Raw genomic sequence first — 19706 nt, 5'->3', positions numbered from 1 at the left:
TAATCGATTCTGGATGCAGCAGGGCTGCAAGGACCAAGCCGGCGATCGTTGTGTCGTGGATTGATTAATCGAGCCTGTTATGGTAAAGTGGGAAGCAGGAAAGAGGCGGGGTTTCCAGCATGTTTATTAAATGTATATTACACCCAAAAATGTACTTTTGAGCATTATTTTAGCAATTAACAACATTATATAAGGAAATAATGATAAGAAAAATGATTTGCACCATATGACAAGGTCTTCATGAACAGGTGAGAGTAGCTGTGTAATTCATCCATATCACTTTAAGCACCTGTAGTTCTTGTTGGCTTAATAATTAAGTGTGAGAGTTCATTCTTACCTTTGGTTATGGCTGTTTGACAAAACAATCCCAACTCAAAGTCCACTTGTTCACAGAGAAAGACTGATAGCCTATACCAGTGTGGGCTGTTGTAATTAATTCTTGTTCATTAATGTACTTAAGAAATATGTATATGATCCTTTGTCCACACTGGTTGATATTTTATTTGGCTAAGGACTAGAGCTCTCATGTTACACTAGTGTTTAATTCTTGTGAAGCAAAATGTTTTTTTAAGGTGCTGCATGGCAAACAGTAAAACTATCGCTGATACTGCTGCTAATATGCTATTAATACTGGCACTAATAGCAACTTTAGTTTGGTATCTGAGAGATAAAAACCTCTTTTTCCTCTAAAACTAAAGAAAAGACTGTGTGGATATGCTGGTACATAACATTCTTGAAAATTGTGTTACTGTGGATGTTTATGAAAAATTAATTGCTGAAATGAACAACTAGTGATTATAGAAATGTGTCAATTAATTTAAAAAAGACATTTTTGTAGCATGAGTTTACTATGCCTTGTATGGTACACTTTGTCCACATGAAAGATAATCAATATGGCCTAAAACAGAAAGAAAACTGTTGTCTTATCAAAGATTCAACCTGCCAAGTATGATGATTTCATGATGACAGTCTTTTGAACTTTCAACAGAAAGTTCTCCCCAGTTAAAATTCACTTGTCGCCAATTAAGTGCAAATCCGTGAAGGGCAACAGGCGTGTGACAGGAAAATCCTCATCTTTTGTTTTGATGAGGTCTTCCCTTTTCATCAGTGCTGACGACAACTAGTTCAAAAATCAGGGTGTGAACTCATCGTCACTGTATTGTAGGAGACCCGTAGGCTCTGCAGAGGTCAGCACCACCCAAGTTGAAGTTACAGAAGAACAAGTTGTTTCCAAATAAAACAAATAAGTGAATAAGGAAACTGACTCCTGAAATGCCCAGACTATTCCATCAGGCCTTTATATAACTATAATTACCTGTATGTTTATATTAATGACAACTTGAAATGCTCATAGAAAACCTGAACAGCCTGAGAGAGGCAAGTGTGAGTCATACAACTGAATGAAGAAGTACCTCTCACTGATGGGGGAGACCTATCAACACCCTCGCACTACTGTGGGGGTACCAGTAAAAAGGCACATAAAACACCACATTGCGAGGCCCTGGGGTCTCCAGTGAGAGGTTTGAGAGGATTTTTCCTATGATCTCGTATCTCAGACTGCAGATAGCAAACAAGTGGAAGAACATGAGCTAATGTTTTGTTGGTCCAGGGAGCAATATTGCGCTACATTGTCAGGCCAGATTATATTTTGTTTTTTTGACATCTTGCCTTTTCTTGTGGTTGTACAGTTGAACTGGACCTGGGGGTCAGGGATTGAGTGAATTGAGAGTTAATGATGTGACATTATTAAAATGAGGTAATACTGTAGCAACAGCAAGTCATGTGTTTGTATGTATACAGTATACTGTATGATTTTAGAGAAATGTTGACAAATTATAGGAAAAACCAACCATAGTGTGTTTGTGAGGTGTTAGGATTCAGTGTTCCCTGATAAAAACTCCCACAGGTGTTCAGTTGAGATCTAGCAGTTATGAAGGCATATGATTCATATCATTTTCATACACATCAGACCATGCAGTGACTCCGTGGAAGCATCTGTTGCTGGACAGCAGCATGGCCTACAAAACCATATGAGAGGCTGAATGGTGATGAATCATGTTTGATAATTCCATCCCTCTTTCTCTCCTCTCTCTCCTCCTCCCCCTCCTCTCCTTGGACGTCACCTCTCTCTCTCCCTGCCCTCCATCTCACCTCTCTTCTACCCTTCCCTCTCTTAGTCACCACACGGATGTGTCATTGTTTCTATCATTTTAAAGGTTCATGCCCACTGAAGCGCAGCGAGGTGATCTCCAGAGTGCCAAAACAGCGCAAAGACATCAGATTCCCTCCTCTTCACCCCCCTCCACACAAACCACCACCTCCTTGTTCCCAATGGATGGCACCGCTGACGCCTTCCACAGCCAGAGCTGTGGGCCATGTGACTGTGATAACCACACCTCCTACGCCGTGGTTGTAAAGCCCCAGGATGTATAAATGAGGGTGCAAAGGGAGAAGAGGAACCAGAGGCTGACCAGACCAGATGAAGATGGAAATGGCCGGGGTTAACTGGGTGCTCGCAGCCGCAGGGTTTCTTCTGTGGATCAGTGGAGGCTCGGCTGCACCCATGGAGTGCCACTTCAACTCCAGAGGTGAGACTCTAAGCTTTAAAAAACCATTAGGTATCTGTAGTTAAAAAATAAAACATAAATTGCCATTTCTTTTTTTGTTTTTTAAAAAGCTGATTTTCTGATTGCCACATGTTGTTTCAGGACTGTGTGTGTTTGAGGGAAGACACTACTCACTGGGTGAAACCTGGATGGACAACGCTTGTATGCAGTGCACCTGTCTGCACCCTGTTGGTGTCGGTTGCTGCGAGACGTAAGTACACAAACATCCTGTGTGGTTTGGCGTCCAGATGCTCACGGTTATTGTACTGCAGTCAGCTTCAGAAAGACTGAACGATGAAGTACAAGTTACTTCATTGTAGTGAATTTAAATTGATGTGTCATGAGAAAATCTGGGTTGCAGTGTATTGTATTGGGCAGTGGTGGAAGAAGTATTCAGGCATTTAAAGTTTAATATTAAAGTTAAATAGCTCTAGGAGTTTACGGTCCACATTACAAAGAACAGAGGGCAAAGAAAGGTGATTTTTTTAAGCCTTAAATGTGCCTGAAAAACTGCAAAATGCCATCAAATCTTCTCCATTACCTCCACTGACTATCCAGGGTGCATCGGCCGGTGGATTTCCCTGCGTGGTGTGAGGTGCGGGTGGAGCCAGTGACCTGTAAAGTGTTTCTGGTGCAGACAGCCGATCCCCGCCTGCCCTGCTCCCCAGGTGAGGACTTCAAGGACCCCAGCCATGGATCACTTAAGCTGCAGCAGCAGCTCGAGGGATAGAAAGCCATTCAAACCAATGATAATCTGTTTGCGTGTGAAACCAATACTCACTACGATTAAATAGCAGCAACTACTTTTGACATATACATAATGTAGAAATATAAAACACTAATAGCATGTGTACGTTTTGGCGTTGTAGAATCAGTGAAGGAAACGTGAGCGACATTTGTCTGTGAAAGTGCATTTAAGTAAAACTGCAGTATTTTCCAGCAGAGAATTTTGTAAAACTGTGCACCAAATGATGCAGCACACATACAAATTTGGGAACTTTAGGCATCAATCTTTGGATAAAAGTTCTTCTTCAGTATGTTTGATATCAGTTATTATAGTAAGCAGTTTGTTTGCCTATGGCGGCCCTATGCTTCAAACTAACCAGAAGCTGTGCAACTTTATTTTGATACAAACTGTGTGGGAAATTTTTCATGCCAAAGATTGCCTGTTTTTGGGGACTTTTACATCAAGCCAAATGCCGTATCTTTAATTAACCCAATAATGACTTGTTGTAAATATAAGCATTTACGTATACACACATTCACTAATATATGCAACAAATTCAATTTGACCTGTTTTCTGCTGTAACTCATTTAACCTCCAAATAAACTTCTTGTTTACGAAGAGAAATTAAGTTGAATTCTGGTAACAGATTAGTCCTTCACACATCATCATTTATCAAATTTAAATCACACTTTTAATTCATTTTTCTTGTCATATTTACATCTCAGTACAGCTTTGCTTGAGCTGAAAGAAAGACAGTTAAGCAGTAAAAATATCTTTGATAAGAAAGAACTGTCTCGTAAAATCAGAAATATCAAGTGTGCAAGGAAATAAAGGAGACGAAAATGAAATAAATACAGAAACGCACAACAACCACAGGGATAGTTGCACTTCACATGATCAATGTGAGTCAATCTTCCTAAAAGGAAAATGTACTCAAAGTTAGGATGCATCAAAAAATGCATATGACAAAAAGGCAAAATACAGGTTGCATAAACAGCTCTGCATATACAATGGAAAGAAAAAAACAGAGTCTTTGTTCCTGAAATGTGCACCGCTGTGCTAATATTTGTCATCCAAACAGAGGGGAAAAAAAACAATAAAAAAAAAACACTGTGTCTCTCTCTCTCTCTCTCTCTGTTTCACACACAGAATACCATGCAAACATCTGTCAACCCCCTCATCAACATAATATTAGTCTCACAGTCAAATATTAATGCTGTTGGTCCCTGTAAACTGGGACACATAGGATGCCAAGGCCGGATTGGTAGGCAGGACTTTGATTGGCAGATCCCAACTGAAGGTATCCACATCGACTTGTTCCGCCCCGGCCCAAACTGTGACCTCTGATTGATTCTGCAGAACAGTGGGTGGTTCCATAGGCTCCCGGGCTGTGACGAATTCAAAGTGCAGACGCCACCTAAGAGATACTGTTCAAAGAGGTAAGCATTTGGTTGTTAAGTCCATGTATAATAGTTTGACTTTATTCTGAATATTATGGCGTATAGGCACATTTTAGCCATCTGGTGACTGACCTATGTCTGTGCTGAAACCTGGTGTGACATTTAGGGGAATGGGGAGAGAGAAGTGGCTGGAGGCGGTGTGGAGGCAGGACTCCAGGTGTCGCCCGTGTCCGGTAACACTGACGGCCTGGCCGGGACGCCGCTGGTACTGCTGCTGGATCTCCTCTTCACTCTGCAGGCTCACGGAATACTGGGTAACACATACAGAGGTGTTCAGGAAGTCATAATTCACAAACTAATTAAAAAGAAAAATGCACAAAAACTGAGTCTGTAGCAACGCACAAATACAAGCAGTAAAAAGACACCTGTAAGCAAGGGATGTCACCCTCTGAGAAGTTGAATGTGCCGATGATGTCCTCTCCGAGTCTGTAAACAGTCTTGAAGATGCAGAACTTTGCCACTTTTCCTCGCATATTGGTGATATTAAACATGTCTGAAGGAAACAGAATTCCACAGGTCAAAACGGAAATTCAAAAAGTTTTTTCCCCATACTGTGTGTGTCTGTGTGTGTGTGTATACACATACACACAGGGGATCTGACTCACGTGGACAGCGCCTTGAGGTGGTGACCATCAGCATGTCCAGTGCTCTCTCCAAAGGCCGAGCATCCCTGCGGCTCGCCTCCTCTTCCTCTAGGAAGGGGTTAGAAGGAGAAACCTCCTCGTCCTGGGGAAACGGAGGTTCTGGCATGCCTACAGATCAGACAAGGGAAATGTCAGACATTACCTGTGCTTTCAAATGCAAGTGGCACACCTGATTAAAATGATGATTAAAAGTATTTAAGTGAAAAATACAAGCATTAGAAGTGAGAAATGATCCATGGTAATCTCACCCTGTAAAACCAGCACTCTGAAGGGAACTCTGAGGAGTTTGATGGGAGAGTTGACTCTCTGGCAGCCGATGGTCAGTTTGTAGACGTATTTCACTGCCTGACCACGGAAACTAGGAGGACCATCTATGGGTACGACTTCACTGTATGAATCTGTCGTAGAGCAAATCAGAAAGATAAAGATATAACATAGAAAAATAACTAATATTTTGAAAATTGTTTTATCACAAGTTTGTGGCACTCGTGTTAAGAGCAGATCTAGCTCATTTTAAACTTTTTCCACATATGCAAACACACTTACAGGTTTTGCTCTCTCCAGGGTCCAGGCGCAGGTCACAGAACAGTATCTTGGGGGGTGTGTCCAGCACACACTGCCCTCGCTCTCCTAGAAGAAGAAAATTATTGTTGCAGAGATTGAAGGCATATTACACATAAAGCAAACTTTCTGTAACTAGCTTCTGAAAACTTGCCGTATTTTAGTTTGTAAACTTTAAACAAAACTTTTTGTTTATTTAAAACATAATAAATTCTTCATGTAAATGCACTTCTACGAATGTTTAATGTGGTAAATTGTGATTTTCAGTTTCACAGATTCCATCTTCTCCTCCAACTGACCTCTGCTCGGAATAAGCACCGTGTCGCTTTCAGCCTGGACATCCTGTTTGTTGCCCTGGGCCGGCAGAGCCACCCTGCTCTCACTGGCATGAAACTGGCAGTGAATCTGGGCACTGGCCCATGCCAACATCTCACTGGGACACAGTTGGAAAACAAAGGGATACACAATGGCAGTTATAGACTGATTGTCACATGTGATTGGTTAAATGATTGATTCAAATGTCCTACATCACATGGTTCCCACTCCATATGCGGTAGTCATCCCCTAGATAGCCAAGAAAATAGTGCAACAAACCCTGTTTTGTAACTCCTCAAATTAAAAATTTAAAAAGAACCCATTTACACTTTTTCAAAGTCTCACCAAAACAAAAAGCCCCTCATTAAAAGGCCAGCATATTATCTTTAGAAAACCAAAACAAATCAGGACTTTTAGTTTAAATTCTTAATTGTTTCAATGACAGATCCTGCAAACTCAGCAAGATCCTACCTGCTAGCAGAGGTGGAGAGGTGGGACATCGGGTTGGTGAACGTTATGAGACACTCCATGAGCTCCCCGGCGAGAAACACGGGGCCTCGGGCCATTGAGGCCACCACCTCGATCATCTGTACCGTTAGAAAACAACAAGGCTTAGAATGAGATCGCAAATATGGAGAACCAAGTGCCCTGCAATCTGAAACTGTTTGTTGTTTGTGTTTATTCCAGCTGGACAATACTTAAGTGTTGTATGACTACACACAGAAGTTAACTTGTTTGGTCCAGCCTGCTAATAGCTTGTTTTCAGAATAATCTAAACACATACCTTGACCTCAAATGATACTGCAGCAAGACTATTACGCTGTCTTATGCTGAGGCACACCTAAATTTACTCCTCCCACAACGTAACACAATATTTAATCGTATTTTCAGACAAACTGACCATATATTATCTAGTTAGCTACCACTCCAGCTACAGTAAACAAAAATCTAGACGTAGGTATTCTATATCCGCTGCTGTACGACCAATCACGAACCATGGGAAAACAAAACTGCAAAAGGATAAAAACATATCTCAAAAAACATTAATTTTATTTGACAATAAGTGTTGCATAATGTCCGAATAATGTGTCATTTTTCGTTAATCGTTTGTTTAAAAGAATAAAACAATACAATAAATCTTCGGAAACGTTTTTTGGTCGGCCTTTTAAAAGACGTCACGTGGCAGGACTACTGAGAGGTGGGCGGTTGCTATGGTAACTGGTAGGGAGGTGTAAGTTCAATATTTACAAATATCTTTGCTTTTGTCCATTAACACCACAAATTCTACAGAAGCCATTTTACAATACGTTTATTAACCGTATATATATCAAAATCTGCTGGTGTCTGTCATCTGGGAGAGAAATTAAAAAGTACGGATAAAGATAAACCCCCCTCTTTACTCCAATGGTACAGGCTCAGCAGCGGATGTACCTATGTGGTGTAAAATATGTCCCCAAGTCAGGTTTGTCAGGCATCATGTACGTTCAATCTTTACTGATTTTGACTCCAGCAAACGCCAGCAACATCTGCCCATTTTTTGGTTTCCAAATGAAGGTAGTTTAGCAGCTTGGTTGGGGTTTGGATCTGCCAATCTTCTAAACTAATTGGCATCCGTACGTCGCCTGAGAGAAATTGCTGCCTGAGAGTCTCAATTGAGGGCACATAGTTGTTCCGTATGGTTACAAATGTAGGCTATTTACATATTCAGCGCCGTGCTAGCAGATGCTACTGGGTGCTGAGAGAGGTCGGGTGGAAACTGCAGCGGGATGACGACGTAGCTCCGGTATTTAAAAAATGATAATCTCTTTTCTGTTGCTTTTAATGCAGAGTTAGTGAGCAGATTCAGCTCCTGCTCAATGGCTTCAAAGCGATGCAATGGGTTGACCTAAGGTTACATGTTGAATGCTTAAGGTGATAAAATGTTACCAGTTTGCGGTTTTGCTGCTAAACGCCGGTTACTGAGATGCTTGCTTGAAATGGGCCTTCTTGTATCTCCACCGTGTAAATGTGAGCCCTACTTTTTAACCTTTTTATTCTGTCTAATCGCACCGTAGGTGTCCCGGCTAAATGACTGGGATCTTCGCTACTTCCTGTCGGCCTTCAGCTTTCATCCATCCATTCATCTGTCCAGACACCACAGCTGACCGCACAGCCACATCCGGACTCCACACAAAGGGAGCAAAGCAGTCTGCTATCTCTAAAAAAAAAAAAAATCCAGGAATTCACAGAGTGATGGTGAAACCAACTGATGCTAATATTATCTTATATGAAGAATATGATCATAACGGGCTGTAGAGACTGAATGATCACGTGGTCAGTAATTATCCAATAATGGCATTGGGACCTCCTACCTGACGGAGCAATTATTCACCTGTCGGCTTCAATTCCACGGGTATTCAGAGTTTGAAAACCTGTTTGTCCCATGGGAATGACTCTTTGCAGTTTACTGATCCACTTAAGGATTTCTAGGCCACTTGCAGGCAACTCCATGTTTTTGCTCCACGGTGAAGGCATGCTAGATTGACTGTGTTTACAAAAGGTGGTGACAGCTCTGCGCTTGAATTCACTCAGTGTTCACCTGCTCCCATTCACTATTTAAAGCTCCCTATTACTAGAAACCCTGCTAAGATGACTACTGAGTGGGGTGAGAAATCCACAGCGGACCTCATGAGTAGTTATGTCTCCAAGGAAATGGGATATGGAGTACCCAAGGAAGGTTGGCGAATCTGTCTGGCACACGAGTTCAAAGAGAAGAGAAAGCCCTTTCAAGCAAAAGATGTCTCGCTGTCCAACATCTGGGAGCACATTGGCCTTGGAGTCAGGTGAGACCCCCCCCCCCCCCCCCCCCCCCACTGCACCTGCCCTCTCCTTCAGCCCACACCTGAAGCAGAGGGCAGGTGCAAAGTGCAATCCTGCCTTGAACCGGTCAACGCAGCCACGAGTTATCATAAATATTTGGACAGAATAAAACCATTAATCGTCCACATGAAGGCAGTTTCCTGAAGACACATTTCAGCTCTCACTACAGTAACACCAAAAAACAGTGGAAAAAGTATAAAACTAGCTGAGTATGTAATTTAAGACTGATAACCATGGTGTATTACCTTTGCTTTTGTCAATGTTTGCTAAAGAAATGAGTTGTGAGTTGTGGTGTCTGTTTTGCATTCAGATGTGCCCATGATAAATAGTTATTGGTGTTTCTCACCAATAACTATGTATTCACCCTTCTTTAAAGTGGCCCATAAACTCTGGTTCCAGGCCAGCTTCAAGTTCAAAGTGCAGTTCGTTCACTCCTCCATGAGTTTAAAACTTCTCCGTTTACTGTCCCACAAACATGAAAGGAAACACAATGTCAGCTTGTACAGCTGCCAGCAAATACAGCCTGAACAAATTCAGCTGACTTGACTGTCTACAGCTGTAGAAAAAAATCTAGCTCAAACCTCCACATCTGTTGATATTTTCCGGTTTGTTTTCTCAACAACCTGCTGACATGTGAGGTGCAAATGTAGTACATTCTGCAGCTTCAGTGGACAGTCAGATGCACAGCCAGCAGCACCTTTTCTCATTTATCATTTAAATCCAGAGAGTGTGGCTTCACTGAGGAGTCCTTGGCTGTGTGTCAATGTGAGTCTGGTGTGACAGTTGTCATCCATCTGTCAGTTATCAGGCCTGCTCTTCAGTGGTCTGGACTGGATTAATTTGAATAACTGTCTTTTCTCTTTTTTGAATAACTATTCTTTTATTGCCATCTCCAAATCACCACTGCTCCCACTACTTAGCACTACTTTTATACACTGTCTCCCAGCAACAAGACCCCTGCAGCGCAGCACCATAACACAGGTCTTCTAAGCTTGAAAGGACAAAATGTAATTTTCTTCTAGTTGTAAGCAAACAACAGTGAGGTGTGTTACTTCTGTATTACACGACAGTGCTCTGCTCCGACTAGAAGACTTGTCTGCGTTGACATTAAAGCACAAACTTTAAGCTTTAACTTTGCAGAAATATTTTTTGTTGTGGTAAAACAAACACACGGCACTCTCAGCTCAGGCTGATAAAAGAGAGCTCTTTCCCATTTCTCATCCAAGGTGTGTCTTGGTCAGCTTGATCACCATGGCAACATTTGTTAATTATTGCACAGATTAATGTCATGGCTGTTATGCAGGAGAAGGAGGGTCAGTATAGCCGCACCTTGAGCTCTGCATTATTTGTGTGAAAGGTGTAGCAATGTTTAGTTATGACCAGTGAAAGGCTGCTGTATAGGGCAAAGGAATAAAGTAAATTATCTCTTTTTGTACATTATACTTTACCTAAAACAAACGTCACAATAAGTTCATGCAGTATATTATAATTAAGCTTTGAGGAGAGAGTAAGAGAAATTTAAAAACTGCAACAGGTGTGAGGTTTTTTTTTTTTCACCACTGTATTTTTTTTCTTTTTATGTATTAAAACCTTGAACTGAGCTTCTGCGACTGAACATCAATAATTAGGACATAAAACTTATTGCTCTTCATTGTGCTAGAGGCCACTTTTGGTTCAATGGTTGTAAACAAGTTGAAAGCTTGAGTACAAATAGCACATTCGGCCTGCATTTACAGATTGAGATCAGGGTGAGGACCATTGTTTGAATTCCAGCTGAGCTGCAGAACAGCACGACCCTGACAATAGCACAACCTGCCATGGCTTCAAATAACATGCTCTAACTGATCCCATTCAGCTCCTCCTGAGTGGACCTGTGTTCATAGGCCATTGTTGTTTCTCTATGCTGAGCTTTCATGTGAGGTTACTGTTTGCAGGGCAGTCAGATGATGTATTGTCATGCACAGCAATTTTGCCGCTGCACTGGATCGTTCTCACAAGCAGAAATCCTTTTCTAGCTGAAATATTATTGAATGTTCAGGTATGTAAACAAAGTTGTAACGCTGAGCACAAAGTTATCTCTCTCCCAGTTTTGACTTCTGTTGATGTAGACTGTTGATGGGGTACTATATGGCAATAGTATTTGATTACTATATTAGACTTTCCTGTCTTGACTTTTTAGGGCAGATGAGCCACCTTTGGTGTTGTTCACCAGCCTGTCAGCTAGCTGCAGATATAATCATGGTGCTTCTATGGGAGAGTTAGTGTCTTACTTATTACACATTTAGTCTGTTTCTCATTTTGCTACGGCCCTTTTGGGGCCCTTCAAGGACCACTGAAAGTCCAAGCACAAAGTTGCAGTGTAGTAAGACAGCAAAAAGCTAAAGTGAGGCTAATTGTAATGAGGGGCATGATGAACACTGCAGCCAGTTCTGTGCTGAACTAATGGCCTGACTAATGCAATACAACCACGGAACCAAAAAAGGCAGCTTTATACTTTTGGGATATTAGCAGAAAATCTAGCATGTCTGAGATCAGAGTTCAGAGCATAAACAGATTAAAGATTCTGACGTTGAACTCCTGAGCCTCTGGCCTCAGGGCCTAGGAGCTGTTTGAGACCTTTTGTAACATAGCCTAATTAATATTTTACACTACAATCCTGGTGTGATAGTGAGTGCTGCTCCTAGACACACATGCACGCACACACGTACACATACTCCTACTGCTAACATCAACCAGATGAAGTAGAGCTATCATTCTTACACACTTAATTCCCCTCATCTTACAAGTACATCCTTCATGTCACTGCACAATTCCCCTCTTTGTGCCTCTGTGTGTGTGTGTGTTTGCAAATTGTCGGCCTGTTGAATGCTGAATCCACCTTAGCCTGAGAGGGCTAAAGGCTTGAAAATGGCTGGAACTGCATTTAACTGAATATGAATGGAAAAAATAAACAAGCCAATAATTGCACATGTGCTTGTGGTGAAAGCTGAGGTCGCCCCTTATTAGTATCATTTAACACATGACCATGGTTAGGGTGCATGTTGTCTTCACGTGTCAAGTTGTCAACAGTGTCTGTTTTTGAATATTGTATTGCAACATATTGTGTTGATTTCCTCATTTGTCTTCAGCCATCTTCATTACGTTTACCCCTGCATCCTTCCACTTACAGTATACTGTGTTTGTGTTCAACCAGGTATCTGAAATGGTGGTACAAGAAGACCCAGGTAGAAAAGAAGGCTCCATTCATTGATATGTTTCGTGCCCAACCCTTACGTCAAATATATGGTAAGCTCGGGTCTATCTTACAACAAGATATGCTCAGTTTGTCCACTTTTATGGCTGACTGTGAGAGTGATGTGACATGATAAGAAATATTTTTATCATCATCATCATCATCATAGGATGGCTTTAAGGTGAACATTAATTTTCTCATCCCCTGCTATTTCTCAGTGTTGACTCTGCACTCCTAATTTGCAGGTGCCCCACTCGGTGGTATTGGCGGAGGTACCATCACAAGAGGTTGGAGGGGAGAGTTCTGTAGATGGCAGCTTAACCCTGGAATGTACCACTACAAAACGGTCACAGCCAACCAGGTATACAGGATCTTAAATAGACTTGCATACTATGTCATAGAGAATGACCTTGTTAGAGGATATTTATCTGGCTTTGTATATTTATATACGTTATATATTTTGGTTATGTACAACAGTTTGCTGACTGAATCTGAGAAAACATTTACTCTTATTAAGTAAGCCCTTATAACATGGTTAGAAACAGTTCTTGGGAGTTAGTCTGTATTTCTGAGTCTGTTTTGTTACACTCATGCCGGGACAAATCTACTTCAGATGAGACAGGGATACCAGATTCTTTCCTACAGCTTCAGTAGACTACAAACCAAAACATAATGTGTTTCGAGGAAAGGGTGTGACTCTTTGTGTCCCAAGAAAAACGCATTCTCTTGCTCTTACTCTTATTATCACTAATGTGCTGTGTTCTGCTACAACCAATAGAGATGTGCCCGTTCAAGTTCATTCATGTCCCAAGAGGGTTGTTAGAGGACATAAATTACATGCTTCATAAAAAAAGCTCCTTTACATGTCTCATTTCTTAACAGACAAAGGATAAAAAAAATCACTAATATCTCTTCATGTTCTTTTGCTTCATTTTCTTTAACTTAGTTCACAGTTTGTTTGCGTCGTGGAGGACAAACAGTTTACCAGCAGGTGCTATCTGTAGAGCGTCCTCCCACGTTACAAGGCTGGAACTGGGGTTACTGTGGGGAGTACGCCTTCTATCACGCCTTGTACCCCCGCGCCTGGACTGTCTACCACCTGCCAGGACAGAATGTCACCCTAACCTGCAGACAGATTTCCCCCGTCATTCCCCATGACTACCAGGTAAATCAGGTGTCCCTGGATTTCAATCAATCCAATTTGAGTTATGATGTTTTAGGTAATATGTGCTGACTTGTTTGTATTATAGTTACTCCACCATACACATCTTATTTCTCTCAGGACTCTAGTCTGCCAGTGGCTGTGTTTGTATGGGACATAGAGAACAAGAATGACCACGATCTAGATGTCTCCATCATGTTTACTATGGTCAATGGGTCGGGACACAAAGACGACAAGAGCGGGGGACACTGGAATGAACCATTCCACCTGGAGAAGGAGGGGGAGGCAGTGTCTGGGGTCTTGCTACATCACTGCACTGCCGTGAACCCTTACACTCTGTGCATTGCGGCCCGAGAACAGGTTTGATTTGAATTTCTGATTTTAGCAGCTTTTTGTGGTGGGTTGTTTCTCAGGCAGTTCCCAGGAAATAAACTAAAGACTGGAAACAATAGTCTGTGTTATTTGGAAGTGGATTTATAATGATCAGCTGGGTTTTCTGTGTGAAATCTGCTGTGGTAATGAGCATTAGATTTTAGATTTACCAACAGAGAGCATGTGTGTGTGTGTGTGGTTGTTGTTTTAACAGCCTGACCGGGAGGTCAGTCACCAGACAGCGTTCAGTCCAAAGGGAACTTGCAGCAGTCTGTGGAGTGACCTCATCACTGATGGACGATTGGACTCTCCTACAGGTCAGTGTTTAAAAACAGATTAAGAAGAGGATGCACAATGGAAGTTAATTGCACAATGCATGGCCATCTTTAGTCTTTTTTTTCTAGGGGCTATGAAAAGTTCTGTCAGCTGATTGTCAGTCAGTGGTTATGTCAACAAAGACATAAAAGCTCAGTAATGTCAACAAGGGCTCAACCACAAATGCTTTTAAATGAAAAAGTAAGATGCTACTTCACAGCCTGCACTTCATGGCATTTTTCCTCTCTATTACTGTAGTACTACAGTGTTTTTTATATATATTTTGAGTTTGATAAAGATGCTACATATGACCTATTCTAATCTCCGTCAGTAACTTTTCATCCTTCTCTGTCTTACCTCTGCAGGTTCCAGCCCGCCCACGCCAAGGGGAGAGAAGGTGGCAGCAGCGCTGGCTGTGGGCTGCTCAGTGCCGGCTCAGAGCCATAACAGCCTGGAGTTCTCTCTGGCCTGGGACATGCCCAAAATCACCTTTGGCTCTAGGGAAAGGGAACACATCAGGTACAGAGCTTTGTTTGTTGTTGGCTGTTGTTATGCAATGTTTGTCACTCACAGTAATAAAATAATAATAAAATAAAATATTGTCAAAAATGAGTCTTTCTTTATGTCATTGAGAATCTGCTGCTGTTGTGTTGTGCTTCACTGTCACATGCAGACACTGTTCCCTTTGGCTTTGTTTGTTCCATTGTCATATTTCTTTGATTACAATACAAAAAGACCACAGTGGTGTTGACTTGTTGGATTTAAAGGCTTTAAGATGTTTAATCAGTCCAAATCCAATCATTTCTGCTTTTGAATTTGCTGCATGTGTTGATGAACGTGAAGCTTGCTTGAACAGACGTCACCAGCTTGTGGCTTTTCTGTTTCCAGGAGATACACTCGTTACTTTGGGACCACAGGGGATGCGTCCCCCTCTCTGAGTCACTACGCCCTAACACACTACAGACAGTGGGAGAAGAGCATTGAGGACTGGCAGAGACCAGTTCTGCAGGACAGGTAGTTCACAGCTCTGTCAACACCAATACATAGGTTTTCAATTGGTTTATCAAAGGAGACATCCCATTTCCAAACCATGGGCACCAGTTCACCTCAGCAAGTGAGCACTTGTTTTACCTTGGCTTGTGTTTCACTTATGTATTACAGTTCTCTCCCCTCCTGGTATAAATCGGCCTTGTTTAACGAGTTGTACTTTGTGGCGGACGGGGGGACAGTGTGGACAGAATTACCAGAGGATGCTGATGTCAGTGGTGGTGTGCGCAGCGAAGACGGGGGGCTTCCAGCTCAGCCTGCTGTCATCAAGGAGTACGGTCGATTTGCCTACTTAGAAGGTAAGTGCCAAGGGAAAACACTTTTCTATACTAGATAGTGTTGAGTACTAGACGCTGCAGTTTAGAGCTGAAACAATTAGTTGATTAATCAATTAGTTTACTGACCCAAATTTAATCAGCAGCTGTTTTGATAATCAATTATAAGAGAATATAAACTTTAATATAAGAAATATTCATGGTTGGCAGAAGTGAAAATAACAAGAATCTGTGAATACTATATATGTGTTTTGTGACCTAAATTACTAAGCTATTATATTGTTTACCAGGTCAGGAGTACAGAATGTACAACACATACGATGTGCACTTCTACGCTTCTTTTGCACTTATCATGCTGTGGCCCAAACTTGCCTTGAGTGTGCAATACGACATTGGTGAGTGAAGAGCCATTGTCTTATTGTTTTATCAAGTGTTTAAGCAAGTGTATTCGATAAAGCTCAATGTCAGGCTTTACAGCACTGATCTCTTCTCAGCTGGCAGTGTGGTTCAGCAGGACCCAACAGAGAGGCTCCATCTGATGAGTGGGCGGTGTTCTCCTGTCAAGGCCAAAAATGTGGTGCCTCATGACATAGGAGACCCAGGTAAGAAAAAGTTTTACACATTTGTTTTCTACATCTACAACTCATGACTGCTTTTACTGTTCTTACTGCTGTGAACTCTCAGTACTATGTGACGACTCTGTCCATAGATGATGAGCCATGGCAGAGGGTGAATGCCTACCTCATTCATGACACAGCAGACTGGAAGGACCTGAACCTGAAGTTTGTGCTTCAGGTCTACCGGGACTTTCATCTCACCCAGGACAGTCAGTACCTTCGGGACATGTGGCCTATCTGCCAGGTATAGCTGACGTAGCCTTAGTAAAACTGGAGTACAGTAGAGTATTTGGCCAGACTTTGTTCCACTCCATTGTTTTCTTATGCTGGTTGATCCCTCAGGCGGTGATGGAGTCAGAGATAAAGTTTGACCTGGATGGAGATGGACTAATAGAAAACTCTGGATATGCTGATCAGACCTATGACGGCTGGACAGTGACTGGACCAAGGTGAGAGTTTAAACCGAGGACAGGATGAAAAAAACATGGCAGCCATCAACAGCAAACTAAAAAACAATTTATTTTTTTGTGTGTGTATGTTTTAGACAATATATTATATTTAGACAAGACTCTACTCATTTCGTTATATGAGCTAATAATTACAAGTACTATAAAGTGTTTTAGCATACGCTCAGTGATACTAACCAGTCACTATTATCACACACAGTCCTTTAAGACATTCAAACAATATCAAAGAATTGGGAGCCTTAAAGCACAAAATGCTTAGCTTCAAAATAAATGTAACACGTTTTATTTAATTAATTACATGTCTGTATTTAACTGGGCACTCCTTAGGGAGAGATGCTACTGTAGGATAATTGCCTTTACAACTTCTGAGTCTAAACTGAATGGCAGAGGGAAGGAAATGGAAATAAGAGGCTTGTGACAGAGAGTGAGAAAAATTGAGTCATCGACAGCTGCAGTACTTCTTTAAACGTGACCAAGAGCTGAGGTTGAGTTCAGAGGGTGCAGCAAAGATAAAGGGTACTGGCTTCCTTAATTCCTTTTTACAATTTCGGTTTGCTGGTCTCTCTTTTTAACTTGAAGACTAGACACAGAGGGCTCACCATACGCAAAGCTATCAAGCTGGGAAATTAACTCAGGCCATGTAAGGGGATTCATGCACTGGCTAGATTGACTTTACTTGATTTGGATATTAATGTTTAATTTGCTGATTTTGTGTAATGTAATTAAACTTAGCTTAGATAGCTTAGATTCAAAGGAATTAGGGATCTTATTATACTACTTAAAAGTAAAAGTAAATTAAAAGCACATTGTTTAAAATCTGTACGATGCTCATCTGTAATCTGTAACCTTTTTTCTCTGGTATCATTTGTATATTACAGTGCATACTGTGGAGGGCTGTGGTTGGCGTCCCTGTGTGTGATGTGTAAAATGGCCAGACTGGTGGAAAACGAGGACACATACCAACATTACAGAGACATCTTGGACAGAGGCAGTGCTGCTTTTGACCAACTGCTGTGGAACGGTAAGTTCAAACACCCATTTGTTGTGCTGTGTTCAGTATGTATATGGAAAGAGTTCATTTATTTCTATTTAGTACTGGTTTGAAAAAAAAAAAACCCATGAAAATCATGTATTTTGACAGAAACTCATTTTTTTTATTAGAATGGTTGTTATTAGTAAAGTCCAAATCATTTTTAAGAGTAAGCTCCTTGAGACTTGAAGTGACATTTTTTTTCCCATCATGTTTAGGCAAGTACTACAACTATGACAGCAGCGGCAGAGACCTTTCTAACAGTGTCATGTCTGACCAGTGCGCTGGCCACTGGTTCCTGAGAGCATCTGGGCTGGGGGAGGGAGACTACCAGGCAATTTAACACATATGCCCTAAAATAACCTTTTGAATACTGCCAAGAGCCAAATTATTGACTTGTGTTTTAAATGTAGTAAATAAATGGTTGTTTCCTTTCTCCCTTCAGGCTTTTCCAAAAGAAAAAATCCAGTGCGCACTAAAATCTGTCTTTGACTTGAATGTAATGAGCTTTGCTGGAGGCCAGATGGGGGCTGTTAACGGCATGCGTCCTGAAGGAGTACCTGACCGCTCCAGTGTCCAGTCAGATGAGGTCTGGATTGGAGTAGTGTATGGACTGGCAGCCACCATGATCCATGAAGTAAGTGTGTGCCCATTTTAGCATTCAACATTTTGTTGAAATTTTGTCAGTGTGGTGTTGTTGCCATTGAGCTGAGGTGGCATCTACTTCTGGTGCTGACTGTGCTTTGTTAAGTGAAATTCTGCCTCACACCTCTACGGCTGTCTTTGTTGTCTTGTTGTTCCTCAGGGTATGCGGGATGAAGGTATGCGCACAGCAGAGGGTTGCTACCGGACTGTGTGGGAGAAACTAGGCATGGCGTTCCAGACCCCTGAAGCCTACTGTGAGAAGGGCATCTATCGCTCTCTGGCCTACATGAGGCCTCTGAGCGTCTGGGCCATGCAGCTAGCCCTAAACACTTCACAGAAGGATGAGACCACATTAGCTCAAACTGGAGACATAGACAGGTTTTAGAGATTAGAGACGTACAAGCTCCTCTAAAATGACCTCCAAACCGTCCTGCAGCCACCACTCTCATCTGTGCTCCCACCCATGCAGGGCTCTGTTTGACTAGTTACAGAGCTTGAGTTTAATTCTCTGCTGTTTGTTTTGCTTCAGATGTTTTGTCGTTTGAGGCTTGAGGTCATAACTGTGATGATGCTTAACAAAGTCAGTAGCTACTGTAAATCATGGTATTTTTAGGTGAAGAACTTTTTTCAAGAGCCCACAAATGGTTTCAGAAGTGTTCAGTGTAGGGTATTAGCCAGGCACTGTCAAAATCATAGCCAGTATCTATTGCTAATTTAAAACTGACCTGGGGTTCTAGCAACATACTGTTTGCGCGCATGTAGACACATGCACTGCATTTAAGAATTTGCAATCATATTAATAATAATGTCTGCACACTTGCAACAAGTTAAATGCTAAATATTTGAGGATGTAGTCCTAATTGTCTTGAACAGCTCAGTGCATCAGAAGGCCTGTGACTGAATCATGTCAGATTTGATTGATAACTGGATCAGATATATAGACACTTTTCTTTTTACTCCACTTAAATTGGAATGCTGTAGTATGTGATGAGCAGTGTTGGAAATTAAGACTGAAAAGATTTTTTTTCTTTTTTTAAAATAGCATTTGGTGCCTTGATGCATGTTGGCCTATATCTACAGTATATAAATGTAGTGGCAACATTTACTATGTTTTATAAGGTTCAATACTCATGACAATCATGCTGAATAAATGACTGAATAAGACATAACAGGGTGTTTGTTATGCTGTTAATGAATTAATGAAAACAAATGTGATAGTTATGAAATATAAATTAAATTAGCTGCATGAGGAGATGACTTTTAATTCTTTAACAATCTAGTGCCCTTGGATGGCCCCGAACCTCCAACCTTTCATTTAACAACCAAACACCAACTGCAGTCTTTATTTATGAGTCAGTTTCAACTGTACTCT

General features: G+C 41.5%; 3 protein-coding genes across 3 annotated transcripts; 2 read left to right on the top strand and 1 right to left on the bottom strand.

Annotated features, from left to right (window-relative positions):
• The first annotated feature begins 154 nt into the window (after positions 1-154).
• Positions 155-3923, top strand: msmp1 (microseminoprotein, prostate associated 1). The gene is made up of 4 exons (XM_041030754.1): positions 155-248; positions 2217-2588; positions 2709-2817; positions 3165-3923. The coding sequence occupies exons 2-4, from the start codon at positions 2480-2482 to the stop codon at positions 3334-3336; spliced, it is 390 nt and encodes a 129-aa protein (XP_040886688.1). The 5' UTR covers positions 155-248; positions 2217-2479; the 3' UTR covers positions 3337-3923.
• A 78-nt stretch (positions 3924-4001) lies between these two features.
• rgp1 (GP1 homolog, RAB6A GEF complex partner 1) lies at positions 4002-7272 on the bottom strand. The gene is made up of 9 exons (XM_041030753.1): positions 7098-7272; positions 6785-6900; positions 6298-6431; positions 5984-6067; positions 5686-5835; positions 5399-5545; positions 5159-5286; positions 4866-5043; positions 4002-4760 (listed from the first exon to the last, which is right to left on the bottom strand). Exons 2-9 carry the CDS (start codon positions 6898-6900, stop codon positions 4537-4539), a joined length of 1161 nt encoding a protein of 386 aa, XP_040886687.1. The 5' UTR covers positions 7098-7272; the 3' UTR covers positions 4002-4536.
• Positions 7273-8030: 758 nt separating this feature from the next.
• gba2 (glucosidase, beta (bile acid) 2) lies at positions 8031-19518 on the top strand. The gene is made up of 18 exons (XM_041031764.1): positions 8031-8096; positions 8368-9135; positions 12366-12457; positions 12650-12765; positions 13351-13569; positions 13687-13926; positions 14153-14255; positions 14619-14772; positions 15142-15267; positions 15415-15599; positions 15866-15970; positions 16070-16177; positions 16285-16436; positions 16535-16641; positions 17538-17680; positions 17908-18023; positions 18135-18326; positions 18495-19518. Exons 2-18 carry the CDS (start codon positions 8942-8944, stop codon positions 18717-18719), a joined length of 2577 nt encoding a protein of 858 aa, XP_040887698.1. The 5' UTR covers positions 8031-8096; positions 8368-8941; the 3' UTR covers positions 18720-19518.
• Positions 19519-19706: the final 188 nt, after the last annotated feature.

This window comes from Toxotes jaculatrix, chromosome 23 (assembly GCF_017976425.1).
Source record: "Toxotes jaculatrix isolate fToxJac2 chromosome 23, fToxJac2.pri, whole genome shotgun sequence".
NCBI classification, from domain to species: Eukaryota; Metazoa; Chordata; class Actinopteri; family Toxotidae; genus Toxotes; species Toxotes jaculatrix.
This window is presented reverse-complemented; position numbering and strand designations above follow the sequence as displayed.